Here is a 21,756-nt window from a genome sequence, read left to right on the forward strand (position 1 = left end):
GGCAGGGGATGTGTCAATCAAACACACCGTTGACTAATAGTCAACTTGACGCTGGCCTTAATCCACACCATTGTTGATTATAATCATGTTGTGTGAGGAGTACCTCTTCAATAATCAACTGTTGAGTTGACTATTAACCCATCATTGACTATTGTGTTGTCTGAATGCAGCCAAAAGGCTACATAAGCACAAAAGTGAATGTTCTTCAGCATAGTGCCACTTATGTGGTTTCTTTGTGGATGGATCAGACTAGTCTAGGGAATCTATCATCTGACAGCAGTCTTGGGCTTAGTTTTTGTAGGAAAATCACTACCAGAGAACTCAGAATTATAATGACTCCAAAGGAAGACAAGTGTTATTCAGATAAAATACTGAAATTACATCCAAATCCACACCCTGACTTGGTTACTAGTTGTGTACCTTCATTCACAGATCTCTTTAAGCAGATCCCATGGGCTTCACTTAAATTGCTGTGTGGGTGGTGCTTTACCATTTTTGGATGAGCAAGGTATTCCAGCTCTTAAACAAGGCACTACTTAAAGGGGGAAATGCTGTGATGGGGGATTGAGAACAACCCAAGCCTTTCTAAGCTTCCTTGAGCCATGTATAACATGAAACTAAACCTGGATTCTTTTTGACCCTCCTGAATGGTATGAAAATAGTGTACATGAAGCTCTCTTGCTAAGGGACCAGTTCTTAAGGACGAAATCAAAGATACTTCATTTAGAGGCAGATAGGTGAACTAACTATTCCAAAATGAAGATTCATACTTAAAACCCTGGATTTGGGGAAAGAATTAATTAACCCAAACCAAGGATTCCTGTTTAAAACCTTGGTTTTGAGGGCAGGGGTTTTCCTAACATCAAAGGAGAGGAAGCGTATTGATAGTGGTAGTGGGATTTTTCTGTTCCTGCCATGGGTTCTTAGAGCAAAAAGGTGTAGAGTGCAAGGGGGTTATGGGTGCCCTAAGCTTAATGGATGCTAATGTGTTTATCAGTGGCTAGCACAGTACTTTCAGCAAGGTGCTTTCTCTCTCAAGGGTTCAATTGGCTTGATTAGATTGCTGGTGGAAAGTGGGGTATGTACATATTCCAGAGGTTCCAGTAGGGGGCAGAAGCCACTCCTGTGATTTAAATTAATAGAGGACACCTGCTGCTTCCTTGCCCTGGGGGTCTAACTTTGCTTCATATACCTCTTTTTGGCAAAATGGAGATTTTGAAGCCGAGTTACTAAAGAAATAATTAAAATGGCACAGTGGGCAATATATTCATATCAATTACAATTTTGCAATTTTACATGCCTTGTTACATAGTAGATATGAAGTTAACTAACCACTGGGGAAAGAAAAAAAAAGTAGGACATCTCTTCTTATCATCCACATTACAATATTTGTTATCTACATGTCCATTTACTTCTCTATCTCTTGCCTTCATTCTCTGCTTAACTCTTTCTTCCTTCTCCAATACAACCAGATCGTCACTCTTCTAGTGCTGACCCTCAGGTTACAGAGGCTGCAAAGAATCCTTCCTCCTTCCCCTCTTCCAACCTTGTGAGCTATACAGATGATGCCTCATGGGCCCCATCCAAGTACTGAGGAAGCAGCATCCATGATTTTTTGCTGAGCTACTAGACAAAGGGAGTCAGTGGTGAAGGCTTTCGGTTTTGCATCTTAATGTAACCCTGAATGTATGCTTAAATGTTGCTGTGATCTTGAAAACTGTACTCTGAAGCAGTGGTCATCAGAAAGGTAAGTGGATTTTCAGAGCACATAATAGTGAGGCTGCTTTTTTACAATTTTATTTTTGTAGAAAACCCAAAAAGTTATTTCTACTGGGCCCTTGTCTGAAGCAATATCTAGTAGCCTGCCATCTAAGCATTATGTGATGCTTAGACGGTAGGCTACAAGATATTGTTTCAGACATAATATTGTTTTATGGAGATACAGAAATAATTGCAGAACATGTGTTAATAAACACGGAAATTGCACTTACCTGTTGAAAACAGGCCTGTACAAGATTTTCTGGAAACATATTCCTGCAAAGGGATTTAAAGATATTATAATATAATAATGAAAAGTATCTTCAAGAATCAGTAGAGCTGCCTCCCAACCTGGTGCTTTCCAGAAATTTTGTACTACAATTCCCAATAGCCATGGTGGCTAGGGCTGATGTAGTTAAGTCCAAAACATCTGGAAGGTACCAGGTTGACGAAGGCTGCAGTAGGGCATGATGAAAACTCTATCTGTCTCTCTCTCTCTCTCTCTCTCTCTCTCCACATATCCCTAAAAATACATCTATCCAGTCTTGAGGTTCTAGAAAGATCTTGTCTGGCCATTAGGAACATAGAAAGTTGCCTTACACTGAGTCCTTCTATCTCAGTTTCATCTACACTGACTATCAGTGGCTCTCCAGGGTCTTTCAAAGTCCAACTTGGAGATTCCAGGAACTGAACCTGAGATTTTCTTTACGCAAAGCATGTGCTCTACCACTGAACTACTGATCAAGTTGAAAATCTATACAGTCTTCAAGAGCTGACATTTTAGTAGTTGGGCTCACAACAGATCAGGCTGTTTTCTCTGCTGTATCTTCTCTCTCATTCAGTTAGGATACAGCACATATGATATAAAAATAGAGTACTTGATTGCATTGACATACTGTAGTAGGAAGAAAATGCCCCACCTAAGAAATAATGTGTTGGAAGTCTAAGACTTTATAAAGCTTTCTCCTTGAAGTGTTTAGTGACCATATCATTTTATTTGGGCAGGGAAAGAGCCATCTTCCTGCATTTGGTGCTATATAAATAATAATAATAATAATAATAATAATAATAATAATAATAATAATAATAATTTTTGAGAAGAAAAACCACCCCACCAAACGAAGAAAAAATAGTGACATGAATTGCATATGTTGCCCTTTGTGCTTTTTCAAGAAGAGGAACATCAAAACTGCACCATTATGTAAAGTCTTTTATATTGTCTAAAGTGCTATAGTATAGGTGGTTATTCCATATCTCAAATGCATAGGTAGCTTAAAACTGTGACACCAGAACTTATTGTGCAGTCTTCTTAGCAACATAATAGAAAGTTGGTTCCAGATTTAAGTGCACTGACTGGGCAGGCAGAAACTGACTTCCTCACCCTGCATTTCCACAGCAGCCCCTTGAATATGTGGGGAACCTGTTGAATGGGATGGGGCACAAAGGACTGAAGGGGAAAGGAGGTCTGACAAAGGCACTGCCCATGAGTGGGCGCTCCATTGGTGGATGTTTCCTCCACCAAACTGTCAGGATCCCTTCAGCTCCCACACCATGGGGAAGTCAACTTCTGTCAGTCCTGTTGCACACACTTAACTTTGGATCCAACCCATTATCTCAAAGGCTTACCTAATTAAGTCTAACATGGCATCAACTGTAGAGACTTCAGGTGTGCTACCCATCCTGTCAATTTCATCAGCTTTCTGGGATACTCCTGGTTTGATGGTCACAACCAATACAATCCCTGTAATTGAGAAGAATCTGATTCTGAATACACCTTGCACAAAGCATTTACCAAAAAAAAAAGGAGTACAGTGCTTCTGTCCAGAGAATGGAAACTGCATACCAGAATTATGCCAACCCTAGAATCAGGATTTGACTCTTCCAAAAAACTCATTATTACATGTTAATGTGATCTTGTGATTACATAGAAATAATCACATGAGGACACATTATGCCATATAAGAGAGACAGAGGGAACTGCTGCTTAATCAGGGCTGCAGATAGATGTAGTATGACCACAAGCTATTTTGTTAAATGTTGTGGCTGACTACAGCAAATAGACAACAGCTGTTAAGCTATTTTTGTCATCCCCAGTTTCCACGAAACTCACATTTCCCATTCAGATTATTATTATATTGCCATGCTAATTTGAAAAAAGCACTACAAATTAATCTCTTGGCTATAGTTTGTACATAGAAATATCAGTGTCACAAATAATTGTCCCAATCCTGTTCTCACCCTAACCCTAACCCTAAACTGTCCTTAATGTCTCGGAGGCAGCAGCATGCATTATTACTACCATAATGAACATGCAGTCCCATGATTAAGTAAAAGTTTTTGTTGTAAAGAGAATAACCGTATGCTTATGAAATTGCGCAGAGTGAACATAATATGGACAAAAGGTCTTAGTCCAAGAACATGTCTCTGGGTATTACTGTTTAGCAAGATAATTTTACTCACGTTATACTTAAGTTTGTTCTCTCTAAAGTTATAGGCTACGCTAAGAAAAGACACTGCTGATTTGCCAACTGACCTTTTTAAAAACCCATCATCCCAGACTACAAAGAAATTTAAGGATTATGAAGACTCCAGGAATGGACTGTGTATTACCTAGGATTACAGCTAAAGCTGTAGTGAAGAAGTAGTATACAACTGCTCGTAAACCAATCTTTCCAGAAACACTGGAGTCCAAAGCAGCAACACCTGTGAAGATATAAAAAAAAACCACTTTTTTTTAGTACATAAAACATTTATAAATGTTGCCTAGTGCCTACATTGTGGTCTTTTCAGAAACAGGTGAAGACTTTATTTCCCCAGGCTTTTCAGTCCTTTATTGTGTGTGTTTTTAAAGGTGTTTGTGTGTTTTAAGATCTCTCCACTGTTGCTGACTTTACTCTGTTTTAAACTTTATCATATTTATTGTATTTCTGTACTGCATTCTATACTGATGCCAACCAAGGCAGTTTACAAAACTTTTTATTATGCTATTGTATTGTACTGTATTGTATGGTTTTACATCTTGTTTTGTGAATTATCTGAGATTGGCTAATAAACAACAACAACAACTAAAGACAGTTCTGCATTCTGTTTCCAATACCTGCCAACCAGAAAAGATACCTCTGGAAGCTCATAAGCAAACATGAAAGTGATGGTTCTCACCTGTTGCCTGTTCCTAGCAATGGGTTCATGAAAGTTCATGAAACCTTATATCATTGTAAGTTTGTTAAGGTGCCACAAGACTTCACTGTTTTTCTTGCCACAGACTTGTTAGGAATATTGCAAACTCTTCTGCAAGTTACTGGAAGGAGGCAGCGTTGTAGTTAGTTAATTCATGGGAAATCTGACCACAACTAACCTTTGGAACTCTAAACCCTATAGTGTGGTTTCCTGTGATTTCTTCCTTCTTTCCTCCCATTCCTTCCCTCCCTCCTTTCTTCTTTCTGACTTCCATCATTGATGAGAGCACATGTGTTTGCTCTTACTCCTACCTGTGTAATGGAACACAAACTAGACTGAAGAAACCTCTTTTGAAATTCCATACTATACCTGCATTTTTACCCATTTGTGAGTAAAGTTTCCTTCACTCAAGAAGGGAGTGATCTTCTTTATTCTAAGTAACCTTGTGTACATGTGGAACTGGTAAATGCTCATTCTATTTTGCCTCTTTTGTTTTTCTCTGCTAATTGCCTTTCTAACAGGAGGCATCATTATCAAACAATCCCATCAAGACCAACATTGCTACCCCTCTAGAAATTACAGCTTTTTAAAGCGGCACAGCGACATGGGAAATTTATTTTATGAGTTGGATGCTAGCCTGTCTATCCAATAAAATAAAATAATCAGTTTTAGAAATAGTCATAATTTCGGTTCTGTAGACAGGACCTTATTCAAATGACTGATAGCAAGTTTTGCCTCTCAGTGGTATTGATTTAATTAAAATAATAATCCGTTAATTAAAAAATAATACCCACATCAAGCAGAGAGAGAGAGAGAGAGAGAGAGAGAGAGAAAACAGAGGAGACAACATAATTTAAATTATTCCTTAATTGATGTATGTATTATTTCTACTAGAATTCTTAGAACACCCAGCAAGTAGCAACACTTTTATTCTGTTTTAAGGTTTTATTGTTTTTAAGTATTGTACAGCACCTTGATTTTTTTTAGCAGATAAGGTGGCATGTAAATATTAATAATAAATAAATAACATCCATTGCTGGATTCCATTCAGAAATTAACCACCAATCAAATCTGAAAGTGATCACTGAATATGAATCAGCAATGCAGTGTATCTCCTCCCTTTCTCATAGCTTCTAGCAAGGCCAGAACAAGTCACCTAGCTATTAGAGGTAAACTGACAGAATCCATTTCTTCCTCCATACCATTTTAGCCCACACAATAAATTGGTCATTAAACAGAATCAGCAAAGGCATGACCTGTTTAACTACCTCTGCCAACATTGCTATATTTGATAATCAAACCATAAATCCTTTCTCTAGAAAGACTGATTTCATACTGCACACTTGGCCAGTTTCCAAGGCGGACAATGGGTTGTTGTCATGAGATATAGGCTGCAGAGACAAAAGATCTGACCTCAAACACCCATCTCACATCCTTTGTCACATTGTTTAAGAGTGTGGTTTTACCAGTCATTATCAAACATTAAAATGTGCGCTAAGGATTAATTCGAACAACCACATCAGTTCATAGTTTGGCAAAGTAGGTTGCCTTTTATAATGCATCTATTCTTTGTGAACATGTCAGCAGAGACATGGCCAATCTGCTTCATGCAGTGTCCCAAGTATGGTCTCTTCCATCAAGGTCAATCATATAGATCTGTGGGAGGGGTATGGTATTGCAAAATGCATATCAAAATAGCCAGAGATTATCAATGGGGGGGGGGTGAGAGTGGATTGAGATCAGTAAAGATTGCCCTAGTGCACACGGAGATCTGGAATGCTAAAAATCAGCATGCACACAACTGGGTTGCTTTTGATTTACTGATGCCACTGATCAGCCAAACGAAACAGGGACAGAATTTTAGATTTTGTGCATTCCAGAGCAATCGTTGTGCAAGCTATATGATAACCAACAAGCACATTTGGCCCTGAGATATCACCACTTTTCATGATGGTTATTTTGATATGCAGATTTGCACAGGTGTCCCTCTACTACATAGGCAAGATCAAATCAGCCTAGCCAATTTAACTCTTTACTTCTCAACTGATGACCCTTGATTTACTAAATCTCTATTCTTGCATTCCCCTCCAAGTGTTTATTTTAAATGTTTACAATGCAGAGTGGGGAGCAGGACAGCATCTGCTTGACCTGATGTCAATGCCATGGGCCCCATCGGTTCTAGCCCCCATGTTTACATATGTGTACATGATTGGTGCTATACCTGTAAAAGAGAGCCTGCATACATACAGCTGTAGAAGCACAGGCTCTCACATGATTGGCTGCTGTAAAGAAGGCAAATGTTAGGCATTATAAGAAAAGGAATTGAGGATAAAACTGCCAGTATCATACTGCCCTTATACAAATTTATGGTGCGACCACACTTAGAATACTGTGTACAGTTCTGGTCACCACGGAGGGGGAGGGAGTGGAGCTAAACGTATGTGGTGTGCTGTGAGGAAGTAAATAGATTGGAGAGAGTCCAGGAAGAGGGGCAAAGAGCAGGCTGGCCTCAGCTTGGAAGCATATCCCACAAAATACTCTTCTCCTTCCCAGTCCCTCACTGGGTATGCTCTTTCCCCCATTATCAGCTGTTGGCCCTTTAAAAAGAGAGGAGGAGCAAAACAAAGATGCTCTTCCTTTAGGAAAAACTGTTTGCGAAGTGTTTATAGCTGTAATAAACTTTGATCAAAAAGGCAGATTGAGATAGCAACATTCAAGAGATAAAAAGCTACAGGTGGAGGACTTTGTACTTCCTACTGTCCTCCCCCTGTCATATAAACAAACACACAAAAACCCAGCAGTCTGGCACAGTGTAGTAAACTAGTACGGCAGACAAATAGCCTTTGAGGACTCCCAGCCCTCCCTCATCCCATTGGGGAGAAGTCAGAAACATCGGTTAGGCAACATTTTGGTAGAGGATCTCACTTATATAAGCTTTAGAGCAAACCAACCAACCAACCCTGAAATCTGAACAGTCTTTAGAGTCTTTTTATTTTCAGAGTTTTCAATTATATTCAGAAATGATATATCAGCTTTATGAAATGGAGTAAAAAGTGCAATTGGCTGTTTGACATGTCACCGTGCTTCCCATGATCCCTAGTTGGGCTATGTCAGGATTAGCCTTATATATATTTTTAAAAAGTGACATGGAAGCTGTAGATGAAGGAAATGGCCTTATAGGCCCCTTCCAACTCTACTATTCTATGATTCTATGAAAGAAGAAGCTGCAAATGGAACACTAAAAAGGTAAGTAGCAAGGAAGCAATTCCCCTCGCCCTACTCCTGAAGCCACCATTACACCTCCAACATTTTTGTGGGCAAACATTTGGCACAGCATTATAACATATTTGGAATCAAAAACATCATCTGTGCACTCCGGTCACAGATCAATTAGATATCAGATCTTGTTAGCTTAGATCAGTTATGAGAAGAGGAAAATAGCTGCAGCTTGAGGTAAAGACAAGTGAATAAAAGTCTAGCTAGAAATGAGTTCATTTGCATCACTGAACATCTACATTATGCTATTCATATTTCATGGAATGTCCTGAAAGACTTATTAATAGAGAAGCCCGAATTCTATTCTAATATCAAGTGCATATTTTCAAATATTTATGGTTGTATCCTCTTTTATTGGAAGCCACAAATGAATTCATACTCAACTAGTTTTCCAAACTCCCCATTCATATAACTTGCAATTTCATTCTTTATTGAAATTTATATTTGTATTAAATGAGATGTTATTCCATGGCAGTTATTGCTGACCTGTTATTACAGGCTCATGCCTGATACTTTTTTTGACCACGTCATTTTCATTTATAGAAATAAGAAAAACATCAAGATTAAAGTCTTCATAATCATTTGTCTTACCTGTTATCATGCTTGATATAATTAATGGTAATATGATGAGCTTAAGCATTCTCATCAGAACTTCTCCAGGAAACGCAAAGTAAAATTTGTCCAGATTTGAAAGTTTCCCATATTCCCGAACAGCAACTCCTAGTCCAATGCCTAAAAGGTAGAGGGAAATGCAGAAATGAATTTAATAGTATAAAATAGAGGGAAACAAAGGACTGGATCCAGATATGCAGCTACTTTCCTGCTCCTTCCTTTTCTCACCAGCAGCTAAAGCACCCCAAAAGTGCTTCCTTGAGTTTCAAAGGACCCTGCCCTGCTCCATGTAGTGGGCTATGTCATGTGGTGCTGAGGGCGAAGGGGGAGATCATGGAAAGAGCAGTGAAGGCACCTTCTCAAATTGAACAGAAGGTGCCTCTGCCCAGTTTTCTACAATCTCCACCCTTCCCACCCCAGCTCTCCCATGCCACACAGCCCACTCAACTCAGCAGAACTCCTAAACCTCAAAGGAGAATTTTGGACCATGGGAGTTTGTGAGGGGAGGAGGGGGAGGAAAGTCAGCTTCTGCCCAAGGCCTTCCATCGACAGACACCTGGACCCAACCCAAAACATTCTAAATATAATTTTAGGTAGCATTAAAGTAAATGATCTCAAAACTTTAAATGTTTCTTCTTTAGAGCTGCCTTCTCCAACTTGGTTCCCCCTGGATGTGTCAGACTGCAACTCGTAGCATCCTCCACCAATATGGTCACTAGCCATGCTAGATGTTGTTGACCAACACATTTGGAGGGCACTGCGACGTCACCAGCCCTTTCACTAGGCCCGTTGCATAAAACCTTCTCAGGCCAAGCACCACCACCTGAAAACCTGAGGGAGGGTAAAACAAATCAGTAATCCTGTAGAGTTTTATTCCTGCTTCAACACCAACTATATCACATGAACACTAACTTTATTTGCATGAAATTGAAATTCTGCAGTAGTTGTAACAATTATTAGAAAACTTTATGTAAATGCACACATAGCTCCTAGAAAAACCTTCAAGGACAAAACCACCCCATGACTCAATTCAGCAGCTTACTTATTATTACCTCATATCTTTGTTCTAAGCAATATATTTTCTTTGACTATTTAAATAATCTGAACACTGTAGATGAAGAATGTGTGTCCTGAGCTTTGATCTAAATGGTGTGAAAATGAACTGGATCAAATCAAATGGGTTTCCATTGTACTGTGGAGGGTCTAGGTCTTTTAAAAATACTTTTGCTTCATTAATTAGTTTTTTTAAAAACCAAATTCCGTCTGTGTGTCATAAAGGAGAACATTCAGATAAAGTCAGACGTCAAGTTCCAAACTTTTAATTCAGATTCTGAATAAAATGCTATCATACATAAATAATGAGTAAGCGAAGGACAATTTTATTCAGAAGCGAGGTCTTGAGCAATTAACCCTAATCTCCATTAGGATTACTTTGTAAATGTAAAATATGAATGAGCTAAATAGACTTATTCCTACATGCTAGGTTATGTTAGCACAGTAATGTACTAGACATTAGATTGCATATATACTATAGACTTGAATAGGTGCAATAGTAAATCCCTCTCCCCAGAAAACTGTAGTTTAGGTAGAGGCAACAAAGGCATCATCATCAAATTTCAATTCCCAACATTCTTTAAAGGGAGCCATGATAACTAAAATTGGCATAAAACCAATATAACAGTTTGAGGTACATAGGCCCTTTCTACACCTAAGGAAATCTTCTACACCAACCCAGGAAAATGGAGGGCTTGTCCCTGCCTGCTCCCGGGATCCCCTGTGTGTCATTTGCATGCACAGGGATGATTCCGGGGGAAAAGGCAGGTGTACAAACGGCCATAGATTCTTCCCAAGAGTAGAATTGACACATCTGCCTGGTGCGTCAGCTTGTTGACCACAGAGGAATATGCACGGTATCTAATTAATCCAACTGCCTCCTTTCTCGTGGGATTTTAGGCACACAGACCTCCCTTCCCGCTCTCTTCAGCAGCCTTTCTCTTAGCCAGAGAGCTCTCCAGGAGGAAAGGTTTCCCTCTCAATGTATGTGTCAGAGTACACAGATCCTGGGAGGATAATAAAAATAAATTTAGCAAGAGTGGGTTATGAAGAAAACACTGACAAGAAATATAGAAAGATAGGTAACTGCTGTCTTTCTATATTATATCAAACTAGCAAATGGATTAAGCTTTCCACAGGCTGGAAGAGTCCTTAGTTTGATAAGCAAAACCGTCAGGCAAAGTTACACAGCTGTCAGAGTTGGACACATTGTGCCCACCTCATCTGAATAAGGCCAATCCCGTTAGCACCCCCAAACACAGTCTCTTCCATAGCGAAGCCCTATGGAGATGAGTCTGTCCCACATTCGCCCCATAGAAGGGCTAAGGGGCAGCAATATAACCCTGCTCTGCAAAGTACGCCCTCTCCCATGCTTCAAACAATATTTGACTACAAAGCTATGCACTGATTAGGAACGTCTGCCCCTTAGTGACTAATGATGGTACTGCAGGCTTCAAACACAGAGACACATTTAAATTAACATTTATTAATGCATTTCAAAAGCCAAATAACCCTGAAGTGCCTAGGATCCTCTCACTATATATGCCAAATTTCAGGTGTTTAGATTTCACATCTTGGCGCTATGGCACTAACAGACAGACACACATCCTCTTGTATAATTAAAGACTGATGGTTTAGATTGAGCAAGTTTGGATTACTCATAGCTCTTAAAAGAAATAAGGCGGTGATAGTATTAGGGTTATATAGCATCATCAATATTAATTATCACAAACATCCCATATTATTTCTAAAAATTATGCAATATTTATAGAGTAATTATTTCTTGGAATGAAAGGTAGTTTCTTTCAAAGAGAATGCCAGGACAAATCAGAGACATACAAAATATTTACTCATTGGGTCCTGCACAGGTCAGAATTAGCACTGCAATCCTATGTACTAGTCAAAATTAAGTCCCATTAAATTTAATGGGATTTACTCTCAGGTATGTTACCACAGGATTGCTACCTCGATCTATCTTGCAGAAATGCCCCATATCTTTGGGGGGGGGGAGTAGATGGTTAGTCATGCAAACATTATCTATGATTAATTTAAATTTGCTGTGTTAAGTGATTCATATTATTGACAGTGGAGATCCTTCCTTTTTGTGGGATGGGTAAAAAACTCCCGGGGATTCAAGGTAAGGCACCAATACGTTGTTAATTCAGCAGTCCTACGCATTTAGTGTAAGTCTGCACAATGTGACCCATCAGACCAATCCATCTGCTCTCACTGCTCATCCATGTTTTGTGACTTACCAGGTGCTTAACAACTCCCCTGTTTCCTCAGTCACAGGAGATTTATTGAGCCCTTGGTGCGTTGGACATGACTGGTGAGCTAAACATTGTGCAGGTCTGGTTTCAGAAGCAGGACAGCCAGAAAAAGTACACATCGTAATTCTAGGTCCATATATGCGGAGAGAAATCCAACTGATTGCAAAGGAACACACTTCAGGCAAAGACACTCCCACTTATAGCTTGAAGCCCCTGGTAGGTTTTGTGGGTGGCAATAAGGACATCAGAACACTTTCTTCCACCCCTGACCTTCTACACTGTAGCTCTTGCACACAAAAATGCATCAGCATCAATAGCAGGGTGTCCTTTCACACACAGTAGATAGAAATATAGTAAATGAATTGCCAATGTGTCCATGGGTAATAACCGTCTTTATAAATTTTTTGTTTTCTTAAATCCTGCAAGATTTTTGCCTTTCTACACAAAGAAGACACTCTAAACAATTAAAACTAGGAACAAACATGTGTTCTTCCACACTCAAATTGGGATATGAAGGACAGCCCAAGCTCCAATCAGATTTTAAAGTGCTGGTGTTACAACCCCTGCTTCCAAAATCCAAAGATGCAGTTGCAACAAATAAGCAATTTGAGGAGCTAGCTGTGTTTCCCTCCGTTTACAAATTGCATCAAGCTGTCTTTAATGTATGCTTCTGATACACCTAAACACAAACCACACTGCATTTACAAAGGCTGGCTGTAGATGTGGTTTATACAGACTTGTTATGTAAAAAAGTTTGCTCATTTCTTAACTGTGTGCTAAAATATAGTGAAGTGCAGCAATTTAGATTACATGGCTGACTTGCAGTATGCTGTCACTGCTATTGCTCCACCCAAAAGATACTGACATGTTCTGTTGCTATGGAGTGGAGACCCATCCCTCCATGCACTGCTGCAGTGTTTTGTCACTTCTTTCTGGTTGTTAGGGCCAGAACAGATAATTAATCTGTTCTCAGTCTTAACATTTATTTATACTTAACATTTATTTATACTGATAATGGTGTTGTTTCAAAGAGATCAATAAAACATTTCCTCCTCTCATTAGAGTTATTCTCTCTTGTGATGTCTTTAAGCCTGGAATAAACAAGCTGGGGAGGCACTTATGTGTCACAAAACAAAAGAAAAACTTCTAAAGTGGGATTGAGATTCTTATTTTGCCCAATGCATTTTGGAAAGCTATTTCATTCCTCAGGGGCTGCTTAGCTTTGTGGGACGGACGCAAGAAATAAGAGACGACACAAGTGCTGGAGTTAAACTGGGCCACTTTTATTCAAGATCTGCAAAGGGGGTTCTCCTCAGGCATCCAGCCAGGCCTGCTTGCAGGCCATCCTAAGTGAACGGGCGAGCTTTCCTGGTCCAGCAGGTGGCGCTCAGTTTCGCCACCCTGCTGTCCATCTCCAACCAGGGGTAGGGAGACCTTCCCTTGCCACCCCCAACCCCTGCCGCCCCGGGCTCAAGGTGGGTGAGCGAGGTCGGCCTCAAAGGTGGTCCTTATCCCCTGGCCTGGCCACAGGGCTCAACACCGGGAGCCCTCGGGAGTCACCAATCACTGAAACAGTGCCTAGGAATCTTTGGAAAGCTATTTCATTCCTCAGGGGCTGCTTAGCTTTCTTCAGATGTATTGAAAAAAATCCTTCCAATGTTTCTTCTGTTTTTAAGCCTGCAAAGCCACCTATTGGTTTCACAACTTAAAATCAAAATCATATATACACATCCCACCCAAACCCCCAATCATACAACACACATAGACTGTATATTTCAGAGATGTTATTTGTTTCCCACTTAACTAAAACAACTACCCTCTAACACACAGTAGTAATCTGACCAAGATGGGTTTATGTTTACAATATCATTATTCATGTTAGTGTTTTTACTATTAATATAGTTATTGTTGTCATCGTCATTATTTTTATCATTATTGTCTGAAGCTCCCCTAGAACCCGCATTTATTTCAGTTTCTGCCCAGTGTATTCCAGCAATAAATAGGCCATGGCTAGACCAGGCCTATATCCTGGGATCGTCCCAGGATCATCCCTGTGCATCCAAATGACACACAGGGGATCCCGGGAGCAGGCAGGAATGACCCCCTCCATTTGCCTGGGACAATCCTTTGGTCTAGCTAAGGCCATAGTCAGTTTCTTAATTTGCAATAAATTAAGAGTTTTATTTGTATATTAAATGGTATTCCTATCAAAACAAAACTAAGTGGATGTTTAAAAAACAAAAACTACAGATATTTAAATACATAAACACAGCTTAGAATAGAAATCTTAAAGTCTGAAAACCATAAAGAAAAAGCAGGGAAGACAAGTTCGTTAAAAGACTTCTCTAGCTACAAGACTTTAGGTTGAGAAAATATTCTCCCCACTTGATGTCACCTGCACAGATTACTAATATAGAAGATCACATTCTCAAGTCGCTCACCTCTATTAGTACCACTTGATAAGGCCAACAATATAATTTACCACATTAGAGTGTGTGGCTAGAAAATAGTTACACCAAGCTTTCATAAATACAAAGAACCAAGCAAGTCTTACCACTTGGTAAATTGGTCATCTGTATGTGGCCAACTTTAAAATGATCCAAGTCAACCAAATTCACCAATCACACATGACTAGATGGAGAGATGCAATAAGGCTAAAAAAAAAAAGTCCACAGAAAGCACTTTCCAGCATCTATTGCAAGCAATAAAAGGTACCTAGGAAAAATGGCTCAGAACTCCAAGTGAGTGAAATCCACCAAACACATTTCACACATATGTGTGATTCAATCAGTCACAAACATCCACAGAAACCACGTTCTGGTACTCATTTCAGGCAATAAACGATACGCAGGAAAAGTCTTCATCACAAACTTCCAAGGGAGCCAAACCAAGAAATTCACCAGTCATACATAACTGTGTGGGAGGGATTCCAGAAGCCATGAAATTTCCACACAAACCACATTCTGGTACCTGTTCCAGGTAATAAATGGTAGCCAGGTAAAATGGCCCAGAACACCAACCCCCAAGTGAGTCAAACAAATCAAATTCGCCAGTCACACATGACTAGATGAAAGGGATGCCATCAGCCATAAATACACATTACCACTCATTATTAGAATGAAAAGAAGGAAATTTGCATAATGCTCTCCTACGTTTTATTGCTCTGCCTTGAAATCTGCACAATTCCTCCCTCGATTTTACTGCTTTGTCATGAAATTTGAACAATTTCCCCCTTAGTTCTACTGCTCTGCCTAGAAATTTGAGCAATTTCCCCCTCTTGTTTACTGCTTTGCCAGGTGACAGTTGCATATCATTACCAATCCCACCCACTGCTCTGTAACTCATATGTAAAGCTGGCAACAGAGACCAGTAGAGGGAAGTAACAAGCATGAGCAGTGGGAGTGGGGGAGATGAAAGCAGCTAGTGGATGCTGGGGAGAAAGAGCTTTACGGTCAGTAGAACTTAAGTATAATGTGAAGCAGCCATTTTAAAAAAGGTGTTCGCTAGCAAGGGAAACACTGAAGTGGAGGATGAAATTGACAAGGACATTGACAAGAGGGGCATAAGGATATGCATGGCTAAATAGTGGACAGATGACCATGCACCCATTTTTTTTCTTTTAAAAAAGGTTGCAAATGTGTTGCTTTGTTCATAAGGGCTCAGAAATTAATTCCATTTGGTGATCTGATATAGGGCAGGGGGAGTTTCCCTCAAGAGCCGACAACCCCAGCGGACCAACTGCAGAAAGGGTACTGGCATACAGACTAAGGAAATAAAGGTGCCTGGGATACATGTTGGGATCAGGTGGGAGGTCTAAGAGCTGGGGGGGGGGAGGGAAAAAACCAGGGCAAACCACAGAGTGCACAATTGCTTGTCAGGTTAGTGAGCAACCAACCAACCCATGATGGCTTATTCTCAGAGTTGCTTAGCATGACATGCGGAACTACCCACTGCCTTTCCAGAACAATATTCCTGGGAAAATGGATTCCAGTCATTTACACACAGAAAGAAAATTGTCAAGTTCTTCATAACACACAAAGGACATAGCCAGAAGAAACTCTTATAATATTTCAAATCTTCAACACGTTAACGTTTAAAATTTAGCAGAGGCTACCAATCTGGTCCTAGGGCTTCAGAGCTTTACAGAAAGAAATATGGTAGGCAGACTTGAGCCATCAACTTCCAACCACACTGAGGGTGGAGCCTACTTTCATTTTTTTCCTCCACACTTCCTGCCCATAATGGTGGGCGCTCTGTACTTCAGTTCTCGACTGAGCATGCGCTGAGCATGCATAGAAATGTCCTCTACTTCATAACCCTTAAAGAAATATACACACATGGGTTACTTCTTGACTGATAATGCAAAATCCCTTAAACTAAAATTGCTTTGCAGGAAGAAGTGTACACCACGGCCATAGATAGACGGGGCAAAATCCCAAGCCGATCCCAGGGATTGTTCCTGTGCGTTCACATGACACACAGGGGATCCCAGGATCAGGGAGGGATGATCCCTCCCTTGCCCCAGGATCTTGCACTCCCCTTTAGGGCCAGTTTTTCCGTGGTCTCGAGCCTGAGACCACAGAATGTGTTGCTGGGTGCCATGGTTTGTCCCAGTTCCTTGCGAGGAGCTGGGACCCACGCATGGGACGCAGAGCTCCTCAGAAGCACTGCGCCCATCAGGGGTGGGGTGGGGGGAGCAGGGAAAGTAATTTTTTTTAAAAAAAACCAACCTTTTGCACACGAGTGTTCGTGCGTTGCTGTCCCTTTAAAAATAAAAAATGGTGGGCGCGACGCCTCTCCTTCTGAGGTCGTTGCTCGCCGTGTGTAAACATAGGGGGGATCTCGTGATAAAACCATTGGGAGATCTTCACCCCTCCGTCGCAGACTAACAGGTAGGTCTAGCTAAGGCCCACGTAACAAATGCTGCTGCTGTTAATATAGCACTGTCAGTGTACATTGTGCTTTACAAGGCATAAGAGGACAGTCCCATGCCCTGTAGAGCTTCCTATCTAAAATTTAACATAAGGGAAGGCAGCAGAGGAATGGGAGGGAAACAAGGGTAAGGAAAGCAATGTGTTTTTATTCTGGGAAAACTAAACATGACAAAAGGACCTTAGAGTTTAAGCTATTTGTTTTACACTGAAATGCCTTATCTCTCTATTCTTTAATATTCTACATCCTGTTCTCAATGTTCAATAACATGAACTCTATATGTGTTGATCTATGATTCCAGAGTGTTAGAAACAGAAAATTAATCAACACACATTTTTATATTTTGTAGAAATTAACAAAATTTATATATTTTAAACTAAACAGTCTGCTTACACACACATAAAATAAGGGAAACTGTTTGAGCTTCAATTATCTTTGTTGTTATTCCGTAGATACACCTCCCCTATCAGGATGCTTGTTGTGCTTCAGCCCAAAGTGTGAAGCTTTCTAATGAAACCATCTGTCTGTTATCTGCTTGGATTAAGAAATATGCAATCCAAAACTCTTTTCTTCCTTGAAGCGCTCTTCTTCTTCTTCTTTTTTAATGAAGTACATTATATTGAATGAAACCAAAGCATTTCAGTAATGTGGTGGCATACCATATAATTTATCTTGCTCTGCACAGTAGGAAGATACAGAAACCTCTCCTTACATTTCCAGTCTATCATTTTATTTAGGCTGTCCGGCATGCACATCATACATTTCAAATTAATAAATATGTATTTGTAAATATACCTAAAGGAAACAAATATATCTGAAAGCCAATTTTGTTAAAAACCAATTAGACAATTAATTCCAAATATTCATTATAAATATATTTGGGCATATGTTTACAAGTTTTTCTACTAACTCATTGCCAAAAACGATTCACTCTTTTACTTTGTTTATAAGCACTCCGTCACTCAAGGGAAAGAAATGCCATAGCAAAGAGGCGAAAACTCACTGTCATCATTGTGAGTGAAAAGAAATTTCATGCAAGGAGTTTCTCTTCTGATTCTAGAACAGATTTTTATTTTCAGTTTATTGCTCTTAGAAACTCAGTTATAGTCAGCTTCCTCACACATGGCATAAAATGAGAGTCTTCAAATGTTCTACCTTCTGGTAACCAACTCAGCTGCCAAAGAACTCCTGTGTGTCTGACACAAAACATTGGCACATTGCACAGAATTCAAGGGTGTATTATAGGTTGCTTGTGGGGCACTGACCTGACCTGTTGTGGCTGCCTTATTTAAACTCAGGCCTCAGCTAGACCTAAGGTTTATCCCGGGATCATCCCGGGGTCGTCCCTGCCTGCTCCTGGGATCCCCCGTGTGTCATTTACATGAACAGGGATGACCCCGGGATGATCCCGGGATAAACCTTAGGTCTAGCTAAGGCCTGAGACTGCTACCTTGAACACATACACCATTCTCCTGTAGCTGAAGAGGGAATATTAAGGTAGTTTAAATCTGTGAAATAAATACCCTTAGGGAATATAGGTATCCAAGAGGTAGAAACTATTCCTTATAGCCTATCAAAAGAAGTGGCAAGAATGGATAAGGATGTAGTCTCTACAAATGAAAACAGGTACTTCTGCCTATTTATTTATTACATTTATATCCTACCTTTCTTCCTAGGAAGAAGGAAGAGTGGTGGTATATATGCCCCCCCCCCCATTTTATCCTCACAAGGTAGGTTAGGACGAGAGTCACTGAATAGCCCAAAAGCATCCAGTGAGCTTCATGGATGAATGAGGACTAGGAATCTGGGTCTCCCAGGTCAATCACTCCAACCACACTGGCTCACTTGAGGCAGATCTCAGAAGATAGATTACAGGATGCACTGAAAGTAGATTTGGCAAAAGGGATCACATTGGTACCTGCACAAAAACATGGTAAGGTAGGGACATCTACACGAAGGGTTTGCCCCAGGGTTGCTTCGCAGTAGCGGCAAGTCATTTACATGATGCAAAGCCATCCGGGGGCAAACCCTGGAAACTCTGCTCCAAAGAAGTAGGGCACTTACCCCAACTTTTTTGGCAGCAGAGGCTTGTCACAACACATGGTGCCCCCTGACTGGTCGCCATGGGCAGCCCTCCACTTCTGGAAAAGTAAAACAAAAACAAAAAGGGAGGGGGGAGAGGAGAGGAACGAGCTGTTCCTCCCCTCCTTTTAAATTTTTATTATCTATACCTGTGGAGCTCCGCAGATACAGATACTAAAAATAAAAAGAAATAGGCAGCCAGAGGGAGGAGACGTGGTTCACCCAGTCCCTCTCCCATCCTCCTCTGGCTGCCTCATTCCTTCCCACCCCACCCCATTTTTGTTTTGATTAATTGAATCTGTGGAGCTCCACTGATACAGTTTATAACATTTTTTAAAAGGTGGGAAGGAACGGGCAGCTAGAGCGAGGAGAAGTAGTTCACCCAGTCGCATCCTCTTCTGCTGCCTCATTCCTCCCCCCCTTTTTATTTTCTGTAACTGTGGAGCTCCGCAGATAAAGATTATAATTTAAAAAGGGGGGGAGGAACGGCCCCATTCCTCACCTCTCCCCCCCCCATTTTTTTATTACTTTTCAAGAGGTGCAGGGCCAGAAAATTTGCACTTGCCTTCCTTCCCGTGCAGATGTTGGGAAGGAAAGCAAAGGCAGGCGCAAGGTGCCTTGTGGTGCCAAAGCACTGCCATTAAGGCAGGGGCCAGGTAGAGGAAAGTTAAAAAAAGCATCTTCCAAAGAGCAGTACTGCCTCTACCCCACCTCCAGGAATTTAGCTGAGGATGGAGAGGAAGGAAGGAAGGAGGGAGGAGGAGGGAAGGAGATTCTTCTTCCCTTCTCTTTTGGATATGGTGGGAAGAACTGGTGCCCAAATCTTCTGATTTGCCTTCAGTCTGCTCCCATCATCACCCACATACAGCTCTTCATCTGACTTTCTCCATCAATATTACCTACCTCACTTTCTCCATCATCACTATCACAATTAATATTATTCAGCCAATTAGACTGCAAATATTAATCAGCCACTTAGGCAATTAAATTGTCACATTAGCACTGGACATTGTACAGCACATAAAATTAGGATTTTCAGGATTGTATAAAATCCCATCGTTTTGATCCCTGCATCTCTGAATGTGTATAAAGGCAGTCAATTACTCTATAAATTACACCCCATCCCTCTCTCATTTCCAGCACAAAGACAACCTGTGGCTGCGGTTTCCGGAGCTGGAAGTCTGCCCTGTCTGTGTTTCTGTCTGTCAGAAAGGTTCATCAGATTTGTAAAATGCATGCAGGAAGCCTATCTGGGAATTCTGGCAAAAAGGTTCCTGTTCTGATAATTACTGGCCTTGATGAATAACGTCTATTATCAGTAAACCCACATATAAAAGTAGAGCTCAAATTGCCTGCAGAATTAAATTTTCCAAATTCTGGATGGGAATTGTCTCTGGGTCTGTTTTATCATATCCAACAATCTTTCTATAACAGATATTAATTGTTCTTATTCTCAATTCATGAAGTCAAGAAAAAAAAAGAGAGGAAAATTCTTCAACTTTCTTTCCAGGCCAAAAAAATAAAAATAAAATAAAAAATAGAAAGTTCAGTTTTCTCTTAGGGCCTTGCTAGACCCTGCCGGATAAGCCGGCATGGAGGCGGGGCGACGGCGCGCTAACTTTAGCACGCGCCACCCCGCCTCCTAGACGGCCGACACGCAGGGACTACAGAAGCCCTGCAGCGTCGGCCATTTTTTTTGTTAAAGGGGCCACGTGCGGCCCGAAGACTCCGGAGAAGGTAAGCGTTTTTTTTTTTTACTTAAGCCCCCCACCCTTTTTTAAATTAAGCCCCCTGCCCCCTGCCCACTCTTTCCCCGCCCTCCCTCCCCATCCTCGTCTCCCATGTCTCCCTCCCCGTCCCTGTCTCCCATGTCGCCCTCCGCCATCCCCCTCCGTCTCCCATGTCGCCCTCCGCCATCCCCCTCCATCTCCCGTGTCACCCTCCGCCATCCCCCTCTCCTGCCGGTCCGGCCTTCCCCCCCATGTCCCCCCCCGGCCCAATGGGCACAGCGCTTGTATGAGCGCTGTGCCCAGGCCATGGCTTTTCCCAGCTACTCGTGAGTAGCCGCAAAAAGCCACGGACCTTCCTAGACGTTCCACAGCCCCGGCCTGAGGCCGGGGCTGTGGAAAAGGCGCGCCATAAGCGACTTCGCTTATGGTGCGCTAAGGGAGGCTTCAGTGCGCCTTGACCCCGGATTCCCCTGTGCGTCATCTGGACACACAGCAGGGAAACCGGGCCTCAAAGCGCGCTAAGGCCTCGTCTAGCAAGGCCCTTACTTTCACTCAGAGGAACACAGGTACCTTTTCAGCTGGCAGTTTGAAAATAAGGTTGTAAACTTAGCGATTTTCAGAGCATCACATCAGATCAAATCCAAATGAAATAAACAAGAATTGCAAAAACTGATGATTGAACTTCCCTGTTTGTTTTAGAATTTTGACAGAATGAGTTTGTAGTAACTGTGGTGCCATATGAAAGATATTTCTTTTCTATTCTTAGCTGCCAGGCTCTTAGCTTTCTCCAGCACTCATCAAAACACTTCTTTACCCCATTCTTTCATCTTTCTATTTTTCAAAAATCATACCCCTATACCTTCCCT

General features: G+C 41.1%; 1 protein-coding gene across 2 annotated transcripts in view; it reads right to left on the reverse strand.

Annotated features, from left to right (window-relative positions):
- Window positions 1-21,756, reverse strand: part of SLC1A1 (solute carrier family 1 member 1) — a 46,076-nt gene that overhangs the window by 17,054 nt on the left and 7,266 nt on the right. Inside the window, exons 1-5 of one of the 2 annotated variants that reach the window (XM_063129285.1) lie at window positions 11,096-11,174; window positions 8,803-8,943; window positions 4,369-4,461; window positions 3,385-3,499; window positions 1,992-2,034 (exon numbers count right to left, since the gene is read on the reverse strand). In XM_063129285.1, the coding sequence (XP_062985355.1) occupies window positions 1,992-2,034; window positions 3,385-3,499; window positions 4,369-4,461; window positions 8,803-8,857 (306 nt within the window). In that variant the 5' untranslated portion in view covers window positions 8,858-8,943; window positions 11,096-11,174. Of the gene's footprint in view, window positions 1-1,991; window positions 2,035-3,384; window positions 3,500-4,368; window positions 4,462-8,802; window positions 8,944-11,095; window positions 11,175-21,756 lie in introns of those variants that run through there. The other variant, XM_063129284.1, reaches the window with a different exon arrangement.

Source organism: Elgaria multicarinata, chromosome 6, assembly GCF_023053635.1.
Source record: "Elgaria multicarinata webbii isolate HBS135686 ecotype San Diego chromosome 6, rElgMul1.1.pri, whole genome shotgun sequence".
In the NCBI taxonomy this organism is placed as follows: Eukaryota; Metazoa; Chordata; class Lepidosauria; order Squamata; family Anguidae; genus Elgaria; species Elgaria multicarinata.